At 44.4% G+C, this 22,071-nt stretch overlaps 1 protein-coding gene across 1 annotated transcript in view; it reads left to right on the top strand.

The window, feature by feature from the left end:
- FOXP1 (forkhead box P1) overlaps positions 1-22,071 on the top strand; it is a 597,016-nt gene that overhangs the window by 500,456 nt on the left and 74,489 nt on the right. Inside the window, exons 7-10 of the mRNA XM_039230557.1 lie at positions 3,773-3,910; positions 4,955-5,044; positions 10,754-10,907; positions 16,450-16,654. Coding sequence (XP_039086488.1) covers positions 3,773-3,910; positions 4,955-5,044; positions 10,754-10,907; positions 16,450-16,654 — 587 coding nt within the window. The remainder of the gene's footprint in view (positions 1-3,772; positions 3,911-4,954; positions 5,045-10,753; positions 10,908-16,449; positions 16,655-22,071) is intronic.

The raw sequence follows: 22,071 nt of genomic DNA on the forward strand, positions 1-22,071 counted from the left end.
TTAATTTGAATTTCTGATCCCTGAAGGCAGCTAGACAGAATCATTCTAGTTCTTCATAAATTGCCTTCTATGATTCATTGTTAACTCATAAAACATACTCATTTCTATATTCTCAAACAGTTAAGGTAGTTACAGCATCAGGGATATAATTTTTTTTGCACTATCTTTAAATTGTCATTTGAGAAAGAAATCAAGAATGAGTTTAAACTCCCAGTTAAGGCATGGGCCCCGTAGCACAAAAAGAAATCAGAATTTATTGTTTTTGTCTCAAGGAACGTAAGGTAAATGGCATGGAATCTGGGGGAAAAAAATAAAGTTTAGTTTTGACTGAAGACTCTCAGAGAGAGGCCCATAAATAGTAGAACACTGTAGTTAAAAACTCACATGACTGTTTTAAATACTATTGATTTAAACCACTGGCTAGATTTTATGAATCAAAGTGTAATTTCTAAGCTTTGGCCATATTTCTCAATGCTAAAGCACTCTCTCTTGTGTGCCTTTAGCTGCTTTCCAGACATTCAACACAGGATTAAATGATAGTAGTTACAGTGATCAATAGGTTAAGACCAGTACAATCACTCTTGCCGCTAATGACCTCAGTAGTAATGGGCAATAAAGTGTGGGCTGTAATAGCCTCTCGCTGGTATTGCATGCCCTTTGATTCCTAGTATTAGTAGGGACTAGCTACATGAAAAAGTTGGACATTGGGAGTTAAGAGACTGGATATGTAGGCTATATTTCTTAACTATTTAAAACCTTAACCTGTGCTCAGATTCCCCACCCCCCCCCCCACCCCTTTCTACCCCATAGTGATTTCTGGTCCATTTGGATATGTTTGTTAAAGCCTTCCCTAACCTATCTTTCGTGGCACGTCGGAGCAGAAACTGGGGAAATCTCAGTTATTATCACATTTATAATAAATTAAGCTCGAGCCCACCTTTGAAAGGCTCACAAGCAAACTGGTGTGAAAATGTGCTTTCAGACAGTGAAAGCCAAGTTAAGGCTATCAGGATATGATAGCCCACTTCTGGGTATTCAGAGACCCGATCACCATGCAGGACGATTACTCAGGCTTCTTGCCTCTTTCCCTCCTTTGCTGTGCCTGCTGCTGTAGCATTTTATTACTCATCAGCACCTCCATCGAAATGTCCAAAGGGGGAAGAAAAAAAAAAAAAAGAGGAGACTCAAGTTCATTTTACTGTTCAGTAACATGACTACAAACATTGAATAAGTAACCCTGCGAAAAGCATGTTTAACTATTGACTGTAGGTAAGGGTTTATGTCAGTCCTGTCTGTGTATGTCAGTCTTTTTTTTAACTTTTAAAATCGATTTTCTTGAACTATACATACAATAAAATGCACTCGGTTTAAGTGTGCAGTTGGAAGAATTTGGCAGTTGAGTACATCTGTGTGACTGCCACCCCAGTCAAGATAGATGGCATTTCCATCACCCCCCCTCCAACCCTCCCAAGTTCTCTCATGCCCCTTTCCAACCTAGGCTTTCCATAGTTCTTTGAAAAATGGTGACCAAGAGATAGATTATTCCTAGGATGACTCCTGTTATAACACTGTTAATTTCATGTCCATCACCAGTTTCGATCTTACACCACCCTGTTCCTGTCTGTTTTCCTGTTCATCACCATCAGAAATTTGGCTCAAGAATATTTATATTGTACGTCATCCAAGAAACGCAGAGGAAAAAAGAAACCTTAAACATGGTTCTTTTGTTTGCTTAATCAAACCTCCCTCTGTGATGATGCAACCTTCAAGGAAAAGTAAACTTCTATTGTGATATGTTGGCTTTAGCAGCTCACAAGATAGTGATTGGCACCCAATACATTTTGAAAAATTCACAAAGTTTCTTGTGTATGAAGACAGAGTAGACTAATTGGAATTAATTTATAGATGGTTAGATGTTTTGATAATGCCTTCTTGTGTTTGCCCTAGATTGAATGCAAGTTCACTGTTCTCATCATTGGTGATATTTCGTGCTGCGAAGTAGCTTTTTAAAAGGATAATTTATCCATTCATATACATCTGTCCCTTTTTGCATATAAAAATATTCAGACATGCCCATCTGTTTTAAATTACAGTGTATCTACGTCTACACTTAAAAGGCCACCGCAATAGGAAGAATTCGTTGATGACCTTACAGAGTTAGGTTAAAGAAATTTTTCAAAGGTTCTGGCTGGTGTTTTCCAAACAATGCAAAACTTGCACACAAACATCCCCCACCCCCACCCCCGCACAAAACATCCCCACAACAACAGTGGAAGATGTTCACTGTACATGAATCTGACCTTCAGGAACCATTTTTAGTTCATCAAAATTAGTGATGCTGAGAAATCGGGACATCAGTGCATAATGACTGTGAAATTAGGAATGAGAGCTCGCTATGCAAATGACAGGACAAATCATGTGAAAAAGTCAAGATAAACTGCATATTAAGACATTATGTTACATAAAATTAATACTGCCTTTCTCCCTTTTGCTTACTGCTCCCCTGAAAGATTTTTTAATTCTTTTATCTTCTGATCAGCTATTGTCTGCCAGATTTTTTTTTTTAAGTGGCACACAGGCAAAGTGCAAAACATGTTATTACCTTTTATTGTAACACATGAGATGACAGGAGATCCTTTTTAACAAAGTATATCCTTTACTGCTTCTAGCTTCTTGCTGTCACATGTTTGATTCGAAACCAAAGAAAAGTAAGATGCTTAAACATTACCGTTAGAAGACATACAGGTTTTGTCTTTCCTTTCATTGTGTTTTTTTTTTCTTTCCTTTTTATGGGGGGAGGGGGCAGTTTTTCGTGAAATAGTCTTCTTGTATTACGGGGACTGACAAAATGGTTCTCATGTAGTCTGCAAATTAAACACAAGTGCAGTGATTATTTTGAATAGCTAAATTACATTCTAGAAAGCTTGCAGAATTCATAGCATTGTCATTAGGTATCCGCTTGAATACAATTTGTGTAACCTTGGCCAAGACAGCCTGTCATTTTAATGTCAGTGTTTTATCTGAACAAGACATCATCCTTTCAGATACAGTGTGCAGGTTCCTTGCAAAAATGCCCGTGCAGAAACGTGTTAACAGTTGCAAATATGAAATGCTATCAAGTTCATCACTGTAGCTGTTTGTCACTGAAATGTCATGGAAAGTAGCTTTTAATGGTATCACACGGCATAGGAAAGAATGGAGACATCTGTATGGTGGGTGAATAAGGAAGGGCAAAAGGCATCATAGGGAAGGTCTGTGTTGAAGTTTGCAAGGTGCGTCCAGGGTTCAGTTACCCGCAAGTCTGGGCGTTCATTGGCTGTCCTTAAAATCACCGTCCTCACAGTAAGTGGATCGGATTAGCTCCCACCGAGAAGGCGCAGGTTCCCATTTGCCTTCTTCCCTAAAACAAAAGTCAGGTTTGCGTGAAACTTCCCACAGCTGATTGTCACCAAAGACTCTTTAATAAATCGAGATCGTTCTGACGGAACCCCAGATAGCATCTGTTAAGCCTCGACGCCTTGTCCGCTGGCAAGACTGGTCTGCACACCTGTCAGTGCTGCGAGGCCTTCTTTTGTCTTTCTTCATTTCACATAAACTCCGTGATCGATTAAATAGGATCTGTCGCCCCGTCCCCTCTGGAGAGACACCCGTGCATGGGAAACTGGTCAGTTCTTGAAGCGGGCTCGTGACAGTCTGCCGCTGACCCTGGAAGGCTGAGTGCTGCGTGCGCGCAATTTCCTGGCTTCCTATTTATCCTTCATTAACGTTCTAGGTTCCCGTGTCAGTGGCTATGATGACACCTCAAGTTATCACCCCCCAGCAAATGCAGCAGATCCTCCAGCAACAGGTGCTGAGCCCTCAGCAGCTCCAGGTCCTCCTCCAGCAGCAGCAGGCCCTCATGCTCCAACAGGTAACCGCCCGTCTTCCTCCTCGCGGGGCCGGCGACTCCGCTCACCGTCCCCTGCCCCGAGCAGCTCCTTTCCCCAGTGCAGAGAAGGCAGAGCAGGGTGGCTGGGGCAGATGCAGCGAGCAGATCGGACCCCTGAATAATTGATCTTACTTTGCATCCCGGAAAGGGAGGGACCCCGCCAAAGTGACTAGGGGTTGGGCCCAGAGAGTACCCGAAGGACTGAGATTAGGGCTGTAATTGGACTTGGTAAAGAGGAAGATCTTTGAGGCTTAGATGGCTTTACGCTCTTTTATTTTGGTAAGCCCGGGGGCTTCCGAGTGGTGTGAATCAAAGCAAAATGGGGAGCACGTTAGGAGCAGGTTTACACGTGACAGCTCTCGAAGTCCCCATCTCAACTCAGAAGCTCGCAGAAGTTCTGCTTTTAAACGTAAAGAGACCTTGCGGAGTTGGGTACTTTTAAGGGACAGGGGTGACGTCACTTCTCTCACATCTGCCGGTGCAGAAATGAACTTCTGGCTGCCATGGTGCCCTGGGGCCCTAACATTCACATTTCGCGGACACCCGAACCAAAGAGAGGAGATGCAGAAGTAGAGAGACAGAAGCTGCCCGGGTGACGCGCAGGGGTCAGGAGGCACAGGAAGCTCCCCACACTGTTGGCGCAGACGCGTGACCCACCCGCCACACTGGCCAGCCCCGTTCCCTCGGAGAGCATGCGCACGTTGGCGGTAGCGGTCCGCCAGGCTCTCTCCCAGCAAGGGCACTCTGGCTTTGTTTTACAACCAAAGGTCATTCCTTGCCATATTTTAATTAGTTTGTGTAGAAAATGGTATGTTTTTCGCCAGTTCATTTCGGAGATTACTTTTCAAACAATAATGCCAAGAATAGTCAGCGTGCGCTGAAATTTATGGTCGCGTTTCCAACTAAAGGTCAGGCCGCTACAGATAAAAGGATGCTATTTTTCAAGTCACAGTTGTGGATGGCACCGAAAGGGACAGTGGGCTGGCGCTACCCTCTGTTACTTACCGCCCTCTCTTTCCTTTGTAGCAGCAGCTTCAAGAGTTTTATAAAAAACAACAGGAACAGTTGCAGCTTCAGCTTTTACAACAACAACATGCTGGAAAACAGCCTAAAGAGGTACCGACAATACATATTTTACTTTCAAACCACAGACCCCAGAGGACTATCTAGTGGCTATTAAACTGTCATTCATCTTTTAAATGATTGCACCACTGAGCTCTCGGTTCTCAGCTCTCAGGCCGAGGTAGCGCCCTGTTCTCTCTGACATGTCTCCGGGTTCCACTTGCTCGCCGCCACATGCTCGATGCCAGCACCGCGGCAGGGGTCCCGTCGGTGAGCACCGGGCGGGGGGCGGGCGGGATGGCAGGCAGGACCTTCGAGGCTCCTCGCGCACCCCTGTAGAAGCGCGGGCGAGGAGGCGAGCGCGTTCAGCGGAATTTCACCTGGATGCGCACCTGGGATTTTTCCCCAGCTCACTGAGCTCGGGTGTGTGGGGACGGCCCTTTGCTTTGCAAGAGTTGTGTCTTGCGAGGTTGGACGGACAGAAAGGTCAGGACAGGCGTCAGCATCCCTGTCTGTCTCCGTGTAACTTCTCCTCACGAGTTGCATGCATTTGGCAATCGCTCCAGGCAGGTGTGAGGCGGTGAGGTACAGGGAAGACCCCTTCCTCGGAGCTTGGGGGACCTGCGCTTCCCTGGCGTGGAAGCGCATCGCCGCCGCGGCTCCTCTGTGCAAAGCGCTGTGGGAGGGCGCGTGGCTCTCGCCCCGGCCACGGCACCCTGTTAGGTGACCGTGTCGCGTCCAGAAGCGGCCAGGCCTTCCCAGGGAGGGCTTCCGCGTCTCACCTTCTGTGCAGCTCTGTGTCGGGGAAGGACAGGCGGTTGGAGTGTCCGAGTGCATGTGTGCGTCATCCTGACATCTTTCTGCGGATCCCAGTTACCCGATGTAACTTGCCTCCTCACGTTCTTATGATGGACTGGAATTCTTTTCACCTGTTCACCTTGGGATGTCACAGTTTGTAGTTGGAAAGACGGCACAGCTCGTGGTCCAGGTGCATGGCTTCTTGGCTGGCCCTAAGCAAGCAGCCCCTTCCGTTAGTTGAGCAGGAGCATTACACGCCGACTCCACATGCCTGCCCCTCACGTGAGAGTGAATGCCAGGCAGCGCTCGTTTTCCACCCTGGGAATGACACACACATTCTTCCTTGGCCGGCTCCTCCCTCGGCATCACTCGGGCACTTTTTCCGTGCCCTGCCAAGTTTCTCCCGTGCAGTCCCATTCAGCAGCCTGGACGCAAACCCCTGCAGAGCAGGGGCAGTTTGGGGGTGAAGGGGAGGAGGTGTTTCAATGAAAACGCGGACACAACCTAAGTACAGTGGCGCGCTACCGGGCGCTGCTCTAATAAAAAAGGGAACAGATTAAAAAGTGTCTAAAATGTAAATCTAAAGGACTAACAGTAATTAAAATGGAAATGGCCCAGGGAGGGAAGGCATGTAATTGTGAGATATCACTGTGCAGAAGGCTCTCAGCTTTGTTTTGCTGGCTGTTTTTCTAATTCAGTAGGGCTTACTCATCAGTGGCAGTTCAATGCGCGTTAATGACTCTGGGATTGCAGGCATCACTCTGGACAAAGAAATGATTATTGTGCGGTCAAAAGAAGTTCAAAGACAAGAAGGGAATTTCAGTTTTTTCCTTAGAGATCCACATTCAAGAGCATATAAATTAAGCCAAATGTTAAAAACCACAGTCTGAAAGCTGACTTCAAAGTCACAACTCTCTAATTAATGAACTGCGAGCTTCAGTTTGGACAAGTTGTGGTTTGATGCGCCCATAAATCAACATGACAGGCCTGTTTCACAGTCTCAGACAGTGCTTGTCATTGAGTCACATCAGATGTAAACACAGCAGAAAAAAGAAGGGATATGAAGGAGGTGCAATTGATCAACAGAATTGGTAAAAACCCACTTTTGAAGCACATTATGCATGATCACAGGAAATGGTTACAGCCTCAAGAGGTTTCCCCCTTCTGCTGTTGCTTTTTTGAATCAGATTTCTAACAGCCTTCAAAAGGGAGAATAAGAATTATGGAGTTTCTCCCCCGTGGCTCGCAGGCAATAACCCCCTGTTGTTATTTTGTGCTTCTTTCTTTTCAAAGGCATCAAAATTTAGTTTTTTAAAGATCTTTAACTCTATATTTGAAGACAAACAAAAAAGGGCTGCTACTGTCATTCTTATCAGTTACCAGGGATCGTGTTTTTTTTCTTTCTGTTGCCACTTCTTATTAACCTCTTATTTGGTCTGTTAGACATAGTTTGGAATGCACGTCCGCACGCTGAGAGAAGATGAAAGTTCAGATGAGCTCAGAGGGCAGATAAAGAAATGTGAAGGCGCAAGTTACACAGCAGAAGGAAGGATAAAAGTTAACTCGCCCAAATTGCTGCTGTCAGAAAGGGGGGCATCTCGGCACACAGTTAGGATGATGGTGGCGTCGAGTTGCGGAGGTGAGCCCGGGAGGGAGCCCGGGAGAGGGGAGAACTTTGGACCGGAACGAGGAGAAGGTGAGACGTTGGAGTAGCCTGTTAGCATCCGTGGGGCAGGAGCTTTGCTGTGGTCCCCCTCTGTCATCCGCCTCCAAGGCAGACGTGATACAGGACATGGGTTGTCTTCAACATCCTGGTGGGGGGGTGGGGGGTGGCAGACCAGTGGGCCGGTCTCCTTGGGCCCCACGGTGTACTGTCGTGGTGCCAGGGCAGTGGCACAATTAAGAGGTCCTTACCCTCCCGAGGTAAGGGGGCAGTCTCCCGAAATGATCAGCCAGGGGGCCGTCCATTCGTGCTGCAGTGAAACACAGTCACATGGCAGCAGATTCAGGATGTAGACTGGTGGTTAGGATTTTAACAGGGTTTGAGCTTGGATGTTGACAGATGGAACAAGCGTATTAATTTACTGAATCTCCAGTCATTAGTGGCTCATAATTTTGAATCGTTCAGCCCCCGCCGCCGCCACCCTTCTCCCTTTTTCGATTACCTGTGCAGTAAGACACTTGACCCTGAGCCAGAACAGCGTTTCTCCCCTCAACTTTTTTCGAAAGTCGCCTCGCCTCAAGATGTTTCCGTGAGAAAGTTAGGCTCCCCATTGGGGTAGACCTAAGACCTTCTTAGGAGACAGACCTTTCCATCGCCCCATACGGCCACTCAGGTGGCCGCCCATTAATATTTGACAGAACGGGTGTGGAAGACTGAAGGCAGATTTAATTTTGAGTCAGGCTACGAAAAGAAAAAAAAGATCCCATCCTGTGCGGGCGAGCTAGGCTCAGTTGATTGTTTTAAAAGGGCCGTTTGTCCGGGCAGTTGTGACAGTTTACATTAGGCAGCAGGGAGGAGCCGAAGAAAGGAAAACAGACCTTTGACTGCAGCTCTAGGGAGGGGACCTGAAATGCAAGGTTTATCAGGGCATTCGAGCATTTTAACACTGACTACTGACCTGTCCAGGGGACTGCGTGGAGACCTTTTTTGTATGCATTCAATTGTGAGAAGTAAACAAACGGGCTCGTATCCTGTGTTTGGTAACTGGGTGGGGAGCACAATTTGGCAACCAGTGTTGCTTTTAAATTCTTTCTTTGGACAATGGGCCTTGTATACTTTTATATCCTGGCTTTTCAAACGTGGACAGCTTTCATGAGCTTTTCCTAGGGATGGCCACCGAGACAACAGAAAAGCCATCCGTCATTTTATATAAATACAGAATTTTTAAACATTTCATTTACAGTAAGACAGGAAACACCCTCCCCAAACTCTCGCACCCCCTCTCCATTATTTTCTGCTTCAAGAAGAGCTCGTTCCTCGATCGTTTATTGTGTAGCCGTGTTGTGTTTTTCTCTTCCTTCCTTCTTTTTTTTTTTCTAAGTATCATGAATTAATATCTGTTGAAGAAGTGAAGAAATCATCTTGACATGAATATAACTATCATTGGGTTTTACATTAATGTGATAACTTGGGAAAGGGTGAAAACAATTGGATCATTTTATGCATGCTGTTCTTCAAATGAAAACACTGGCTTTTCATTTAAATTTATTTAAATTTTTGTTGTTAGTGGTATAGAATTTGTTTTTTGGAGTGAAACTCAATTAACTTTCTCAGTGGCATGGTAGTAAGTCTGAAATTGGTTGCTAATATGAGAATGATGGTTTTTACTGTAAAATAAACTGCATGGAGACCGAGAGGGAACCACCATTTTTTCTCTCCCTTTGAACTTCTGCATCAGAAGGTCTTGATACACATACCATTTTACGGATGTATCAGATCAAGGTTATGTGTTAGGTTAAGTGAATGCAGTTGTTTGTAAAGTAGAGTTACTAGAACCTCTGAAAGGGTTGTGTAGTCCCGTTTAGTTGTGAAAGTCTCCCCGATGTTTCAAATGATACTCAGTATTAGGAAGGAAAACGGATCTTGTTCTTTACTTAACCTTTTTTTTGGGGGGGTAGGTGACAGTTTGGGAAGGGTTAAATCTCCTTTCATAATTGTTAGCCGTAAAGTGGCTAAGACCTCCACCTCGATTTGATTCCTAGCAGATTAAGGATATTAGATAATTTCCTTCTATTTATTGTACTACTGCACTGTATTATCTTTCTATCACTCAGATAATTACTGAGGAAATCTACATTAATTTTTTTTGGCTGGAGCGAGGCCTGCTAAACACAGGAATGATGTATTGATGTTTTACACAACAAAAGTTTTCCTCCTGTCATTGTCCAGTCAACAAAAAGATATTTATCATACCGTAAAGCCCCTTCTTTTCAAGAACAAAGCGGGGGGGGGGGGGGGTTGTGCACGTGAAGCAGGACTGGGGAGATGACCTGGGGGTTTCTGAAACGAAAGCCAAGTGAAGGCATCTGAAGCTTAAAGTGTCCTTTATTAAACACTCACAGTGGAGTACGATGTTGTTTGCTAAATTATGAATGTGTGTAATTAAAATCTAGTGGCTGTTTCTATGAAAGATTTACAATGTTATTTCATCGTTTGTCATGGCTAATTAACAATATTAGATGAAGTTTTTCTTCTTCAAAGGTCTGATTTTTTCTCATTTATTTATGTCAGGAGTGATAAACAGAGTAGTTAAAAGCTGCCGGTGCAGGCAAGAGGAAACCAGCTTGTTCCGTGCCCTCCCAGGTTCAGGGTTCAAATCCCCGCAGACTGGAATGGCGCATTCCTTCCCTGGTGTGCGAGTGTGGAAACATTTCAGAGTCTGGAAGTTCACGTCTCGGCTCTAACATCTCGGGCCTTTTGGACTATAGTTTTCAGAAGCTGACTGGACTGCCAGAGTATTTTTCTGGGCCCCAGGCCGCAGAAAGGGAATGCCTCCGTCACGTCCCCCACCCACCCCATTCTCCCCAGGGGTCATAGGTGCTGTCCCTTTTATTTATTTAATTTTTTTATGTTTATTATTGTTTATTTTTGAGACAGAGGCAGAGTGTGAGCTGGGGAGGGGCAGAGAGAGAGAGAGAGAGAGAGAGAGAGGGAGACACAGAACCCGAAGCAGGCTCCAGGCTCTGAGCTGTGAGCACAGAGCCCGACGTAGGGCTTGAACCCACCGACGGGAGATCATGACCTGAGCCACAGTCGGACCCTCAATCGACTGAGTCACCCGGGTGCCCCGGGTGCCGCCCTTTTTTGCCAGCTTTGACACGGAGCTGTCCACCAGCCCCCCCCACCCCCCCCACCCCCGTTAGAATCGGTGTCTGACCATGGCAGCGTGCTGTGAGACACCCACACGTGCAAGCTTCCTCAGGGAGCGGCCGCCTCATCTTTCTCTTGCTGGTCTCTTACAGCAGCAGCAGGTGGCTACCCAGCAGTTGGCTTTTCAGCAGCAGCTTCTACAGATGCAGCAGTTACAGCAGCAGCACCTCCTGTCTCTGCAGCGCCAAGGCCTTCTTACGATTCAGCCCGGGCAGCCCGCCCTCCCCCTCCAGCCCCTCGCCCAAGGTAAGCCTTCGTGCCCCGGGCGGTGCCGCTCCGCAGAGACCCGGGGGCGGCGGTGAGGGCCGTCTGGTGGTGTACTCAGTCTGGCCCATCCGTGGGGAGACGGTCCATCTGGAACAAGCAGAGAAAAGGCTGCAGGAGGTCACCAGGATGAAGGGCTCGTTGGAGCCCGAGCGAAGACAGGGGGTGGAGGTGTGATCCCGAGCAGTAGCCGAGGAGTCCCGCTTCTGCGCGTTCTCAGAGTAAGAGAAAGCAGTGCCCTTTGGACGTAGTGTTTTAATCAGATCTAGCGTTGTCAGCTTGGAATCACAAGTAAATTTTCTTGAAGGCTCTTGTTAGCCATGTTGAGGTATATTTTATGTCCTGTAACTTGTTCTGTTTTAAAGCTTAGTAATGCTTCCTAAAAGCCACTTTTTAATTGCTAGGGATAAATTCAGGTTTATTTTTCTATAAACGGTCAAGATTCATCTCTTCGGTTGGGTTTTCCTTTTCTCATTGTTTGCATTCATCTCTTGGTTGTTTGTTTATTTTTGAGAGAGAGAGAGAGAGAGAGAGAGAACATGTGGCGATCAAGGGAGGGGCACAGAGAGAGGGAGACAGGCTAGGAAGCAGGCTCCGCACTGAGCGTGCAGAGCCCGATGTGGGACTTGAACTCACAGACCGTGAGATCATGAGCAGAGAGCCAGGGTCAGACATTTAACCAGCTGAGCCACCCAGGCGCCCCATGTCCGTTTGTTTTTGAGCAAGTTCAGTTCTACGCTCACCAGAACAGGTAGCATTCCTAGCTCTTGCCCTTCGGAAACTAGAGTTCCTTGCAAAGGGACAAGATTTCACGGATTTCCAAATTTCTTTTGAAAAGCCATTGACCTGTTATGACAGTGGGTGTTGGACATCAGAAACACATGAGGACTCTAGCCATTTTAGGACATCCTCGTGGGTTAGGCAACTCTTGGACATGTGTAATGTGAAAGCAAGTGGCTTATTCAGAAGCAGGAAGAAGGAAAGTCTGGAAGGAAGAGGATGGTGTCCTGCTGTGTTTAAAGATAGGGTTCCCCCACTCTCCGTGCAGGTACAGCACATTTCAGTTGCCTTCTCAAGGCCCCCAGTCTTTGTCATTCTAAAGGCTTGGGTGTACATGCTTGAGCCTTCAAGACCGGTAGCTAATTCTGTGGGGTCTTGGATTCGTGTACCTTCTCAAGAGGGTTGCAGATGGGGAACCTCCTTCACGCTTCCTGGTTATTAAGATGTGCTCATTTGTTCAGTAACTTCAGGTGTCACGTGGGGCCTGTGGGGCCCATCTCCATTTGAATCTGTCTCGAGTCAGCCACACCCGACTTCTATTTCTTCTGGGGTTTTTTGGGGTTTGTTTATGTTTTCAGCACTGAAACTGGGCTTCTCCCTCTCTTGGCCTTCTCGGGCCTCCTCCCCCCTTTGCCATTACTGCTCAGCCACTGGGTACATAATCAGCATCTCCAGCGGCTGTCAAAATAGAAGATTTGGTAACTGAGCAATACACGGGGAGAAGCAAGGACACATCGCCTAATGCATTTTTGTGCTTGCAAAATGTTACAACGCGCATTAATTACACCCTCGGGTTTATTGTTGGAAACATTGCAGGCTGTTCTGACACACCCACTGGACTCGGGCTTCAGCCTCTCCTCTTTCCCACCGCTCCTGTACTATTAAGTTTGCTCACTAAGGTTCATTGTTATAGTACATCAGTTAAGCTGTCCAAAAGAGGGCAATTGGGCAGTGACAAGACAAGCTCATGTGTAATGTGAAAGAAATGAATGTGGTGATGCATGAAGTGTAATCTCTGCAGTAACATATCAGAGACACCAGTAGGTAATTCACTAGCCATGGCATTGATTGATATGCTTAGCAACCTACTAGAACTATTAGCCCCTGCACTATTAGGAAGAAGCATATTTAAAATCTAAGGGGTGCCCTTATGTGTGCCTAAGATACGGGAGTCCTCTTCTGGCAGCGAAGTGACAGCTACCGTGGTCATTGCCATCTTTTGTGGAATCCGGAGCCTGGTTTTGTCTCTCCTACCCCCTGGCCCAAAGTGGCTGGAGAATTCAGTCATGTTGGACTACAACACAATTTTTTTTTATCAGAGACATGATGGCTTAAAACTGATGTCATTATGAGGCTTAAATCAACTTTCTGCTTGCTTGAACATGGTCACCTGGGTATGGATGTACAAGGACACAAAAAGGTTGATCAACTCTGTTTGTCTTTGAGCCAGTGATACCTGGGGTTGTAAAATTGAGTTCCATGAGCAGTAATCTGTCAACTGTCCCCACAACATACATTTTTTAAGCCTGTGTCTGCATTTCCTTTTATAATGAAGGGGTCGGTCGTCCTGGAAAAAGAAATGTAGCAAGGCGCAGGGGTTACGCGTTAGAAACGCCAGCAGTGGCCACTTCGTGATGCAGTCAGCAGGGTTCTTTCACATACCTGCTCACGGCCTTGGCTAAGTCACCTTAAACGTGTAACGTGTATAAATATGAAAGAATGAATAGAGAGTAATGTTTTGAAGGCCTTTTTATTTTTTGCCCGAAGGCTTTATGTTATGAAATGGAAGGACATTTGTGTTGTGTTTAAGAGTGCTGTAGAGTCTTCTCCAGTTTATATAATTAACACCTGGGCTTTTCTCCCTGGTCTCTTGAAGCCTCTGAATCAACTACTCGCCCCGCCCCCCTGCACCAGTAATTCTGTATAGAAATATATTTTCAATATTCGGACCTTCTAATTTTTAAAACAGGAACTATAGATTACATGGTTGGCATATATACCTGTAATGCATTTAACTTGGTACTGCTATTCCTTTCTACCACATTGAAAAAAATGTGTGATGCTTTTTGGAAAATTGAAAACCGTTTAGTCTGATGAGTGCCTAGCTTGCCTTTGATCTGTCTTAATTCTGTCATGAGCTTGTGGCTGTCAAAAAAGAGTGTCCTCTGGTAGCTAGTACGCATTGAAGTAACAGTTTAACCTCACGAACAAGGTGTAGCATTGATGGAGGAGAGTGATTTGACTGGCTCTCGGTAAATCGGATGAGAATGTTCTTAAACGTAATTATCACAGTCAAATTTGACCCCAAAGTATGGCCGTTGTCAGTGAGTTGCTGCTGTATTTACCATTTCCCCCTGTGAGTGATGAAACGCCATTTGCCAGCCCACCGGAATGAAAGGGAAGTGGAGTAACATTAATGTACTCTTACGTGTAACAAGTGCAGCAAGGCATTTGCCTTTGTCTTTCCTGGCTGGATAAACAGCTTGCTTTGCAAAGAGCTTCAAAGTTCCGCTTTTCTTGGAGGGAAAGTGTTAACGCAGTTGTTAGAAACAGCGTTCTTCCATTTTTTTCACCTCCCATGCAGCTGACCCAGAAATCAATTAGTTTGAGTTGAAAAATAGGCAGCTTGTTCTTTTCATGTGTATTTACTCCCTGGAAAATAAAAATAGGTGTTGACTTGTGTGGCTTGAGATCAATGTGCTATCATCAACAGACAGGCCTATTCACTATTGTTTCAAGGGAGTAAACAGTGGTCGGAGGGTCAGCCATATTCACAGGTAATTGTCGGTGTGTGGACCTCAGTGGCAGGCCTGTTAGCTGTGCACACATCCCACACGTCACTTCGGAAGGTGTTTGAAAATAATAGCCCAGATGCAGCAGAACCGGACACGGGATTGTGTAGTGACCTTTCCCTTTGTTTAATTTGCCTGTGAGGCTTAATTTCAGGGGACAAGTAATAATTGAATATGCCTAATAACTAAATGCTCATTTGGGACAAAATCCATCAAAATATAATTGGCATTTGATTTTTATGAAGGAAGAAGAAAACCGACTTGGCTGCCGAGGATGCGTTCTAAGAATATCTGACCACTTAATGTATCATTTGAAGCCTCCTTTTATAATATATATTAATTGCAAATACTTGAGCATTTGAACATTTTCGTGGAGAACTGTTAGGAGAGACCAACTGTTTTTGTTAACGCTCCTCTCAGAAAGGCGGGGAAGGTTATTGGTCTGCTGTGCAATAATTTACTCCTCTTTGATATGCAAACGATCCACGGTGAATATAAAAAAATCCTATCAGACTCATTTCACAGTTCTTAACCACTCGGATTCTCTGGAGTCCATTGCCTCATTAGACCAGTGCTCTCCAATGCTAGCATAATTAAAATCTTTAACAGTTTAGCAAAGTAAAGATGTTTGGCTGATCACGTTGAGATGATTATCTACCCATTGTATTCTAAATGACAAAAATAAATTAAATTTAGACCTTGGCATTTTTTATTATGTGTTTCAAATGAATATAATGCGCACAGCCCTCTTTTTTAATTCAATACCTTAGGTTTGGTAAGAAACACGTCTGTTTCGGGTGCTGCTATATAGTCAGAAAATGGCAGGTTTTCTGGGGTAGCAGTGTTACAGTTGATTGAAACAATGAATGGCAATCCAGACACCCAGTTCTAATGTGGAATGGCCTTATGCTGTACAGGGTTTATGATTTCCTTTAGCTGTCCTTTGGAAGGAATGGCTATTTTTTGTTGGTTGGTGTTGTGAGCTCCAGAATCTTCTTCTGTGCCTGTATGTGCAGGAGGCCTGTGCATTGCAGCGGGATTTGGAAACCCTGGGCTATAGAGGCATGCCTCTAAAAGAAAGATTATGAGCCCATAGTAGTGAATCGACACACTGCTTGTATCTCCCCTTGGGGAAGATCCAGGTTGACACTTAACTGCTCCAGACCCATGTCCACTTTGACCCCTTTAAGAAACAAGAGAACTTTATTACTCCAAGTTTATTTTACGTTCGCATTTTATTCTGCAATGGTTCATTAGCATTGATCTAAGAAATGACAGTGATAATAGTGTTACTTGTAAAAAAAAAAAAAAAAGTTACACAGTTTTGCAGTAGACACATCCATCAATTAAGCATGTGGTACTAGAAACCAAAATTAATGAGGAAGATAGGTGTGTTAATGAAATAATCATAGTATAATCAATTTGAATGTTAAAAGTTGAAAAGCATTTCAGGAAGATGATATGAATTCATAATTTATGTCTAAAAGTGATTAATAAAAACTGTATTTAATAACAAAGCTATTTGTCATCATTTAAGACTTAAGCACAAAAATTACTCATTTTGTGGTTCCTGTTGTCATAATAGTATAGTTGAGCAAATTTATTTTGAGCCCTTCTTTGTGTCTAAAACTACAGTAACATCCATCTCCTTTGCAAAAATCTAGAAACAAGAGTTTGGATGGAAGCGTACCATCTTTGCAAAGTAACTTGTGTTTGGAATCCTCTGCACAGAGGTCTTTTATGTGTGACGAGGGCACTTCGACTCGGCTCTTCAGTCGGAGGACACGGTTGTTACTACCGTATTTGCCATAGTTGGGGGTGGGAGGAAATGCACGCACCAAAAAAACCCCCCTAACACTAGGCTTTGTTTACTGACTCTTTGATTTAATTACTGTTTGAAGAGGACGGAATTAGCTGTTAATTGATTTAATTATCCAATTTGTTTGTTTCAGGCATGATTCCAACTGAACTGCAGCAGCTCTGGAAAGAAGTGACAAGCGCTCATACCGCGGAAGAGACCGCAGGCAGCAATCACAGCAGTTTGGATCTGACCACGACATGTGTCTCCTCCTCTGCACCTTCCAAGACCTCCTTAATAATGAACCCACATGCCTCTACCAATGGACAGCTCTCAGTCCACACCCCCAAAAGGGAAAGGTAGGAACGAGCGGCTGAGCTGTGTCTAGAAGGGTCTCTTCATGCGGGCGGGGTGGGTGGGTGGCCTTGTTCAGCCACATCTCCGCGATCCCTAATTGAATCCATGTGACTCGAATGTGCATATAATTACTTAAGAATGTGTTCAATATGGTTGGGGTGTGAAACGTCTAATTATTTTCACGTTTTCAACATGGAATTAGCGCTTATATAGGTCTACCCTTCAGATCAAGAACGCAGGCAGAGTTAGGCTCTCACCTCATGGGTCGATTCCAAGGGTTCCAGGTTTATTCTTTGCGCCAAGGGCTCACCCCGTGCAGCCTGAACTCCTGGGCTCGAAATGCCTTCTCAGGGAGTAGCAGAGTCTGGGACTGTCTGTCATGAATCACAGGTCAAGAAGAGGGAGCACCTAGCCTCTGTGTACTGCCCTCCTTGAAGGCCTTTATCAGGGTAAATCCTCAGTGAAGGTGTGAAGGATGGAGAGATGGAAGGGGGTGGTCTGTGTCGATGCGCACACAGGCCGTGTGTAGATACACCAATTTAAAAAAATAAAGCCTTCACTTTCAGAGAGCAATGCAGTGCTGTCTAAGTTGCTGTTTTCCTGTTTGGAAGTGAAGACTCTATGTTTTACAGTTGCCCTCAGCTTCCCTTGAATGTTAGCTGATACCAGGTTTGTTTGAGATACCCAGAGTGCATCCTGGGAGCAGAAGAAGTCTAAGAAAATGAAGCTGTTGGTTCATATTACTGGATCTTAGCACCCAGGAGCATTAATACTACTGGTGAATGCTTTCCAAAAGTGGAGTATATATAATGTTCCTAAAATTAAAAAAACTTATTTTCAGTGTACTATTTTTAAACTGTTTCCCATCTATTTCATATGCCCAGCGTCTCCACACAGAAGAAAAGAGACTTTCAAAGTAATGTGTGATAGTAAATGTCACTTCCAGCAGGAAAAACAAACTCTGTGTTTTGGGGTTTTTTTAATAAGAATGACTCAGTAAAATTTTTTTAATTATATTTTTCACTTGAGCAGTTACAAATATAATTTCATATATTTCGTGAAATATTGAGCATTAAGAAGCCCATGGTTTTAATTAGATTTGTATCTTTCTACCAGCAACATTTTGTATCTTTCTACCAGCAACATTTTATCCATTTCGAGATCAGTAATCACAGAAACTGCTCTGTGAATATTTGTGCCTCTGTGTATGTGTGTCACATTCAAGCATAAAAACGTGAGAGGGTCTGAGAGATGGGGATAACCTATGTTTTAACCGAAACTTGCTACTATCCCTTTAAGATCAGTTGGGAATTTCTGTGGCAGACGTAGGAGAAGTAAAAGGTATTTTAAATTTACTGTTTGGGACAGTTTGACAGATAGAATGTGGACAGTAAGAATCTGTGTGGACCCATTGGGCCGAATGTGGCTTCTGTTGTTTCCAGTGAGAACGAATTTGTGCGTCTGGAAGCCAGTCTAGCTCTTGCTTTAATATCTCTTATGGTGTCTTTGTAATTAAAAAACAAAAACAAAACCTACTAAACTTTAAATAACTTCAAAGAAAAGGTTCCAGGCTCTTGTCCCCTGCTGTACTTGTTTGGGTGTGTGAGGTTGATGCCATCCATTTACTGCAGAGTGATTAAATTACATCTTTATCCATAGGCAGAACGGGCCATCCACTAAAAAATGCCGACCGATGCACTTAAGGTATTTGTTGCAATCTTGTCGGCCATGTGGAGCCTGCACAGATTTCCTGTGACACAGAAAACTCTTCTTGTTTAGATGCACTGTGCTCAGTTTCATTCTGAAAGGGTCTATATCTGCAGTCAGGTAAGAGATTAGCAATGAGGCAGGTGGGAGAAGAATAGCCCTTTTCACGTCTTAAGGGGTATTTGAAAGTAAATGGATCTAATAGGCAGTCTAATTCCAGGAGGATAAGTTTGTTGGAATTTTTTTTTTTTTTTAATGATCCTTGTCTGCACAACAGTTAGGCTTAATCTTCATTATGCTACGTGCCAAAATGAGAATATGGATCAGAAAAGAACTTGGGCTCTACCGAGCCTTAATCTGGCTGTGCAAATAGGTTGAATTTTCCAGTTATACATGTATAGAAGAAGGTAAACATGTATCCATGTAAAGAAGAAACAACTAGGACATTATATGCCTCTCCTTAACATCTTGGAACTCTCAATTCCTATCATAGGGTAGGTTCCTAGTTGTGGCTGAATTAAAAGAAAATGCTCTTGAGCCTATCTTAGCTGAATGTAGCGAAAAGACAAATGGGCACCTTAGGTTAAAGATAATTCAAAAGTTGCAACCTTACAGCATTGATTATTAAAAATTCATTTATTAGTTAGCCAGCTTTGTGTACCTACATACAGCTCCTTTTAATGAGATTTTTTATCTGGTTTTACCTTATGATTGATTGATTTTTCAATCACGGATGTGGTATCCTATTCAACGGAAAATGGTAGAAAAGCCATCACTGTAAAAATACGTTTTCACCTATGCACCGACCGGACGTTTGTCACAGGGGCCCCTTGGAGAAGCGTCGCCCCTTCCTTGCCAGCGTGTCTGTGTGAAACACGTAACTTTGCTGTCCCTCTGTTGATTTCAGAGGAGCGTCCCCCCCACCCCCACCCCACCTCCCCCAGCTCCTTCCTCCTGGAGCACTATCTGAGCAAGCAGGAGCCTCTGTCGCACTGAATACTAATCTAGCCCTTCCATCCCAATCTCAGGTGAACAGCTTAAGAACCTTTCCTGAAAGGATTCAGGAATGCTCTGTGTGAAGATGTGTTAGGAAAAGGCAGCATCCTAGGAGTTTTTGTTTTTTAAAGTAGTCAGATGTCTGACAGTCTCACCGAGGCCGCGTCTTTCTGTGTCATTTGGAAACCGCCTCCCCCCCACCCTTGCCCCCCATGCGTCTTGCGGGCTCCTGTGAGCAGCCACTGTAGCAGCAGCTCTGGGGTCTGGTGAGCTGCAATCTGTTAAGGAGATAAATAATGTGCTTGGCACGACACTCCTACTCTCCTCTTTAATTTGTCTTACACAAGGAAAATTATAATTAAATCATTCAGGGTAAACCCTCGAGTGTAGAGAAGGGAAAAAACACACTTTGGGAAAGATTGCCAATAGAAACCCACTTCCCTGTTGCGCAGGGTAGAGACATTTATCAATATTCAGCACTATTACGGGAGGAGCGGCCCATGTGATTTGTGAGGCGGATGCCAACGCTCAAATCGAGGCTTGTGAAGATCCTGTCCCTGTGCAGTCACGGACATTCAGCATCATTAGAATTCGGTACTGGCGCCGGGCTTCGTGCTTTGATTTTCTTTTGGCGATTTAATAATGTTTATTGTGCTGATTACATATAAATTCATTGGTGCAATAAACATACCTCGGTTGCCAGCGCCTGGGAGAAGCGTGGCGAAGGTGAAGTTCAGCAGGCAGGAACTAAAGGTAGCTGAAGAGGAAGCGGGCACGTTCATCTGTCTCACTGCCATTTTATTCCCGAGCACCGGGGAGCCGTGACATCTTCGACAAAGAGAGGAAATTCAGACCTGGGATACCTGTGAGCATCAGGCTGTGATCTTGTTTCCTTCACTTGCCTGGCTGTCTTCCTTTAGGAAATACCAAGTTTTGGTGTGGGTAAACAAAATCAACGGAATGCAAATGAAACATTTATTAAAATGCTAAATTTAGTAAAGCCCTTTGAGCTTCTTGGATCAAAGCAGCTATGTAAATACAAATAGCAATTACTACTTAAGTAATTGCCTGAATTAAAATTCTAAATATCACATTATATTATGGTGCACTAGGGAAAGGAAAGGGAACTCACGTTTAATCAGTTCTTTCGCTGTGCCCAAGCACTTGCCTCAACGCTTGTGTTTGGAGTGATGTCTCATTTTATCCTCGTGACTGCTGGGAAGGGATTATTATACCCATTTTACAGACAAGGATATTGAGTTATGGAGATTAAATAACTGACGTAGGGTCACAGAACTGCATAGTGGCTTCTCCAAGATCCAAATTTAAGCCCGTCTCTTACTAAACAGCACTTGGGTTTCCATTCAGCCCAGAAGCAAATATTTAACGACGATAAATTAAGATCGACGCTCCTAAAATAAGTTTAAATTTAATTTAAGTCCAACAAAACTTAGGCTGAGTCCACCTACTATGTGCAAACCACATCTTAAAGGAAAACAACGGAGTTTGCTCTTTTAGGGCAGTTACTAGTATTCACTGGGCCTCCCGTGAAGTCAGAGGGCAGGTAGGATTTGCAAAAGATAAACCACTCACAATCTGAAACACAATCTGAGCATAAAGAACAAAAACGAACCCCATACTGGATTTGCACACAGTAAGCTCTCTCTCCTTCCCTCCTTGCCTTGTGTATCTCGCGTTTCCGCATCAAACCCCTCGTACGTTCTTTGTCCTATTTCTCTTGTCCTCTGTAGTCTGTGTTAGAAATATTCCTCTTTCTGACCCTTCCCAGCATTTTGCTTTCAGTTCAGCTTCTGTGAGTAGGTGTCTGCTCACTTGAGCATCGCTCAGATTCAAAGCTCCTCTAAATGCTAGTGTCACGGCTTCCTTAAGCACCTGATGGAAAAGGTTCCTTTCAACTTGCGCAAGATCACAGTTGTGCGGTTGTGCAGTCTCTCCTTTCTCTGAGGCTGTCTTGTTGTTCTGAGAATCAGGTGACCCAAGTCGGACCCCTTCCCTCACCTGCCCTCTGTCCACTCCCCCTGTCCCTTCCTTCTCCCCGTCTGTTGACATGGCCCCATGTGTTGTATTTGCTTGCGTTTTCCACTCGTCCGCACTTCGCAGTGAGCAGCTCCCTTCAAATAACCCCCGAAGGTTTTGGCTTGGCTAGTGCGCTTTCAGACGTTTCCACTTGATACACGGTCTCTGTTTCTGATTTGTGGCCTCTTGACATATTGCCATGTGTTTGACTACATGAGCAATAACATTTGTGTTTCCCGCCCCACTCTTTTCAAAAGGCAAGGAATTCAAACGTGGACAGGCCTGGCATTTCATTTTTCTTCCTTTCTATTTTTTTTTTTTTTTTTTGGAACTAAAAGTCTGTGTTGATGAATAAATATTGGTGCTCTTGGTTTACTTGCTAAAATTCTAGAAGCTTGCTTGTAGAACTGTTCCACTTCTACACGCCTTTAACTGTTACACGTTTACATATTCATTTTGCAGGCCCCTTGAGCCAGAAATGTAAGCAGTAAGGCCTAGGTCACGTTACTCTGAATGGTTCTTCCTCATTTCAACTGTTGTTGTTTTGTTTTTGAAAATCAGATGATTTCTTCTCTGTTGCTTTTTATTTGAGGCATTGGAACCAACGAGCTACCCCAAATCTTTTTTTTTTTCCCCCAGTAGAGCATTCTGGAGAGGGTGCCGTCAGGTCATCCCAAAT

This window comes from Hyaena hyaena, unplaced genomic scaffold (assembly GCF_003009895.1).
Source record: "Hyaena hyaena isolate Hyena2069 unplaced genomic scaffold, ASM300989v1 scaffold_48, whole genome shotgun sequence".
NCBI classification, from domain to species: domain Eukaryota; kingdom Metazoa; phylum Chordata; class Mammalia; order Carnivora; family Hyaenidae; genus Hyaena; species Hyaena hyaena.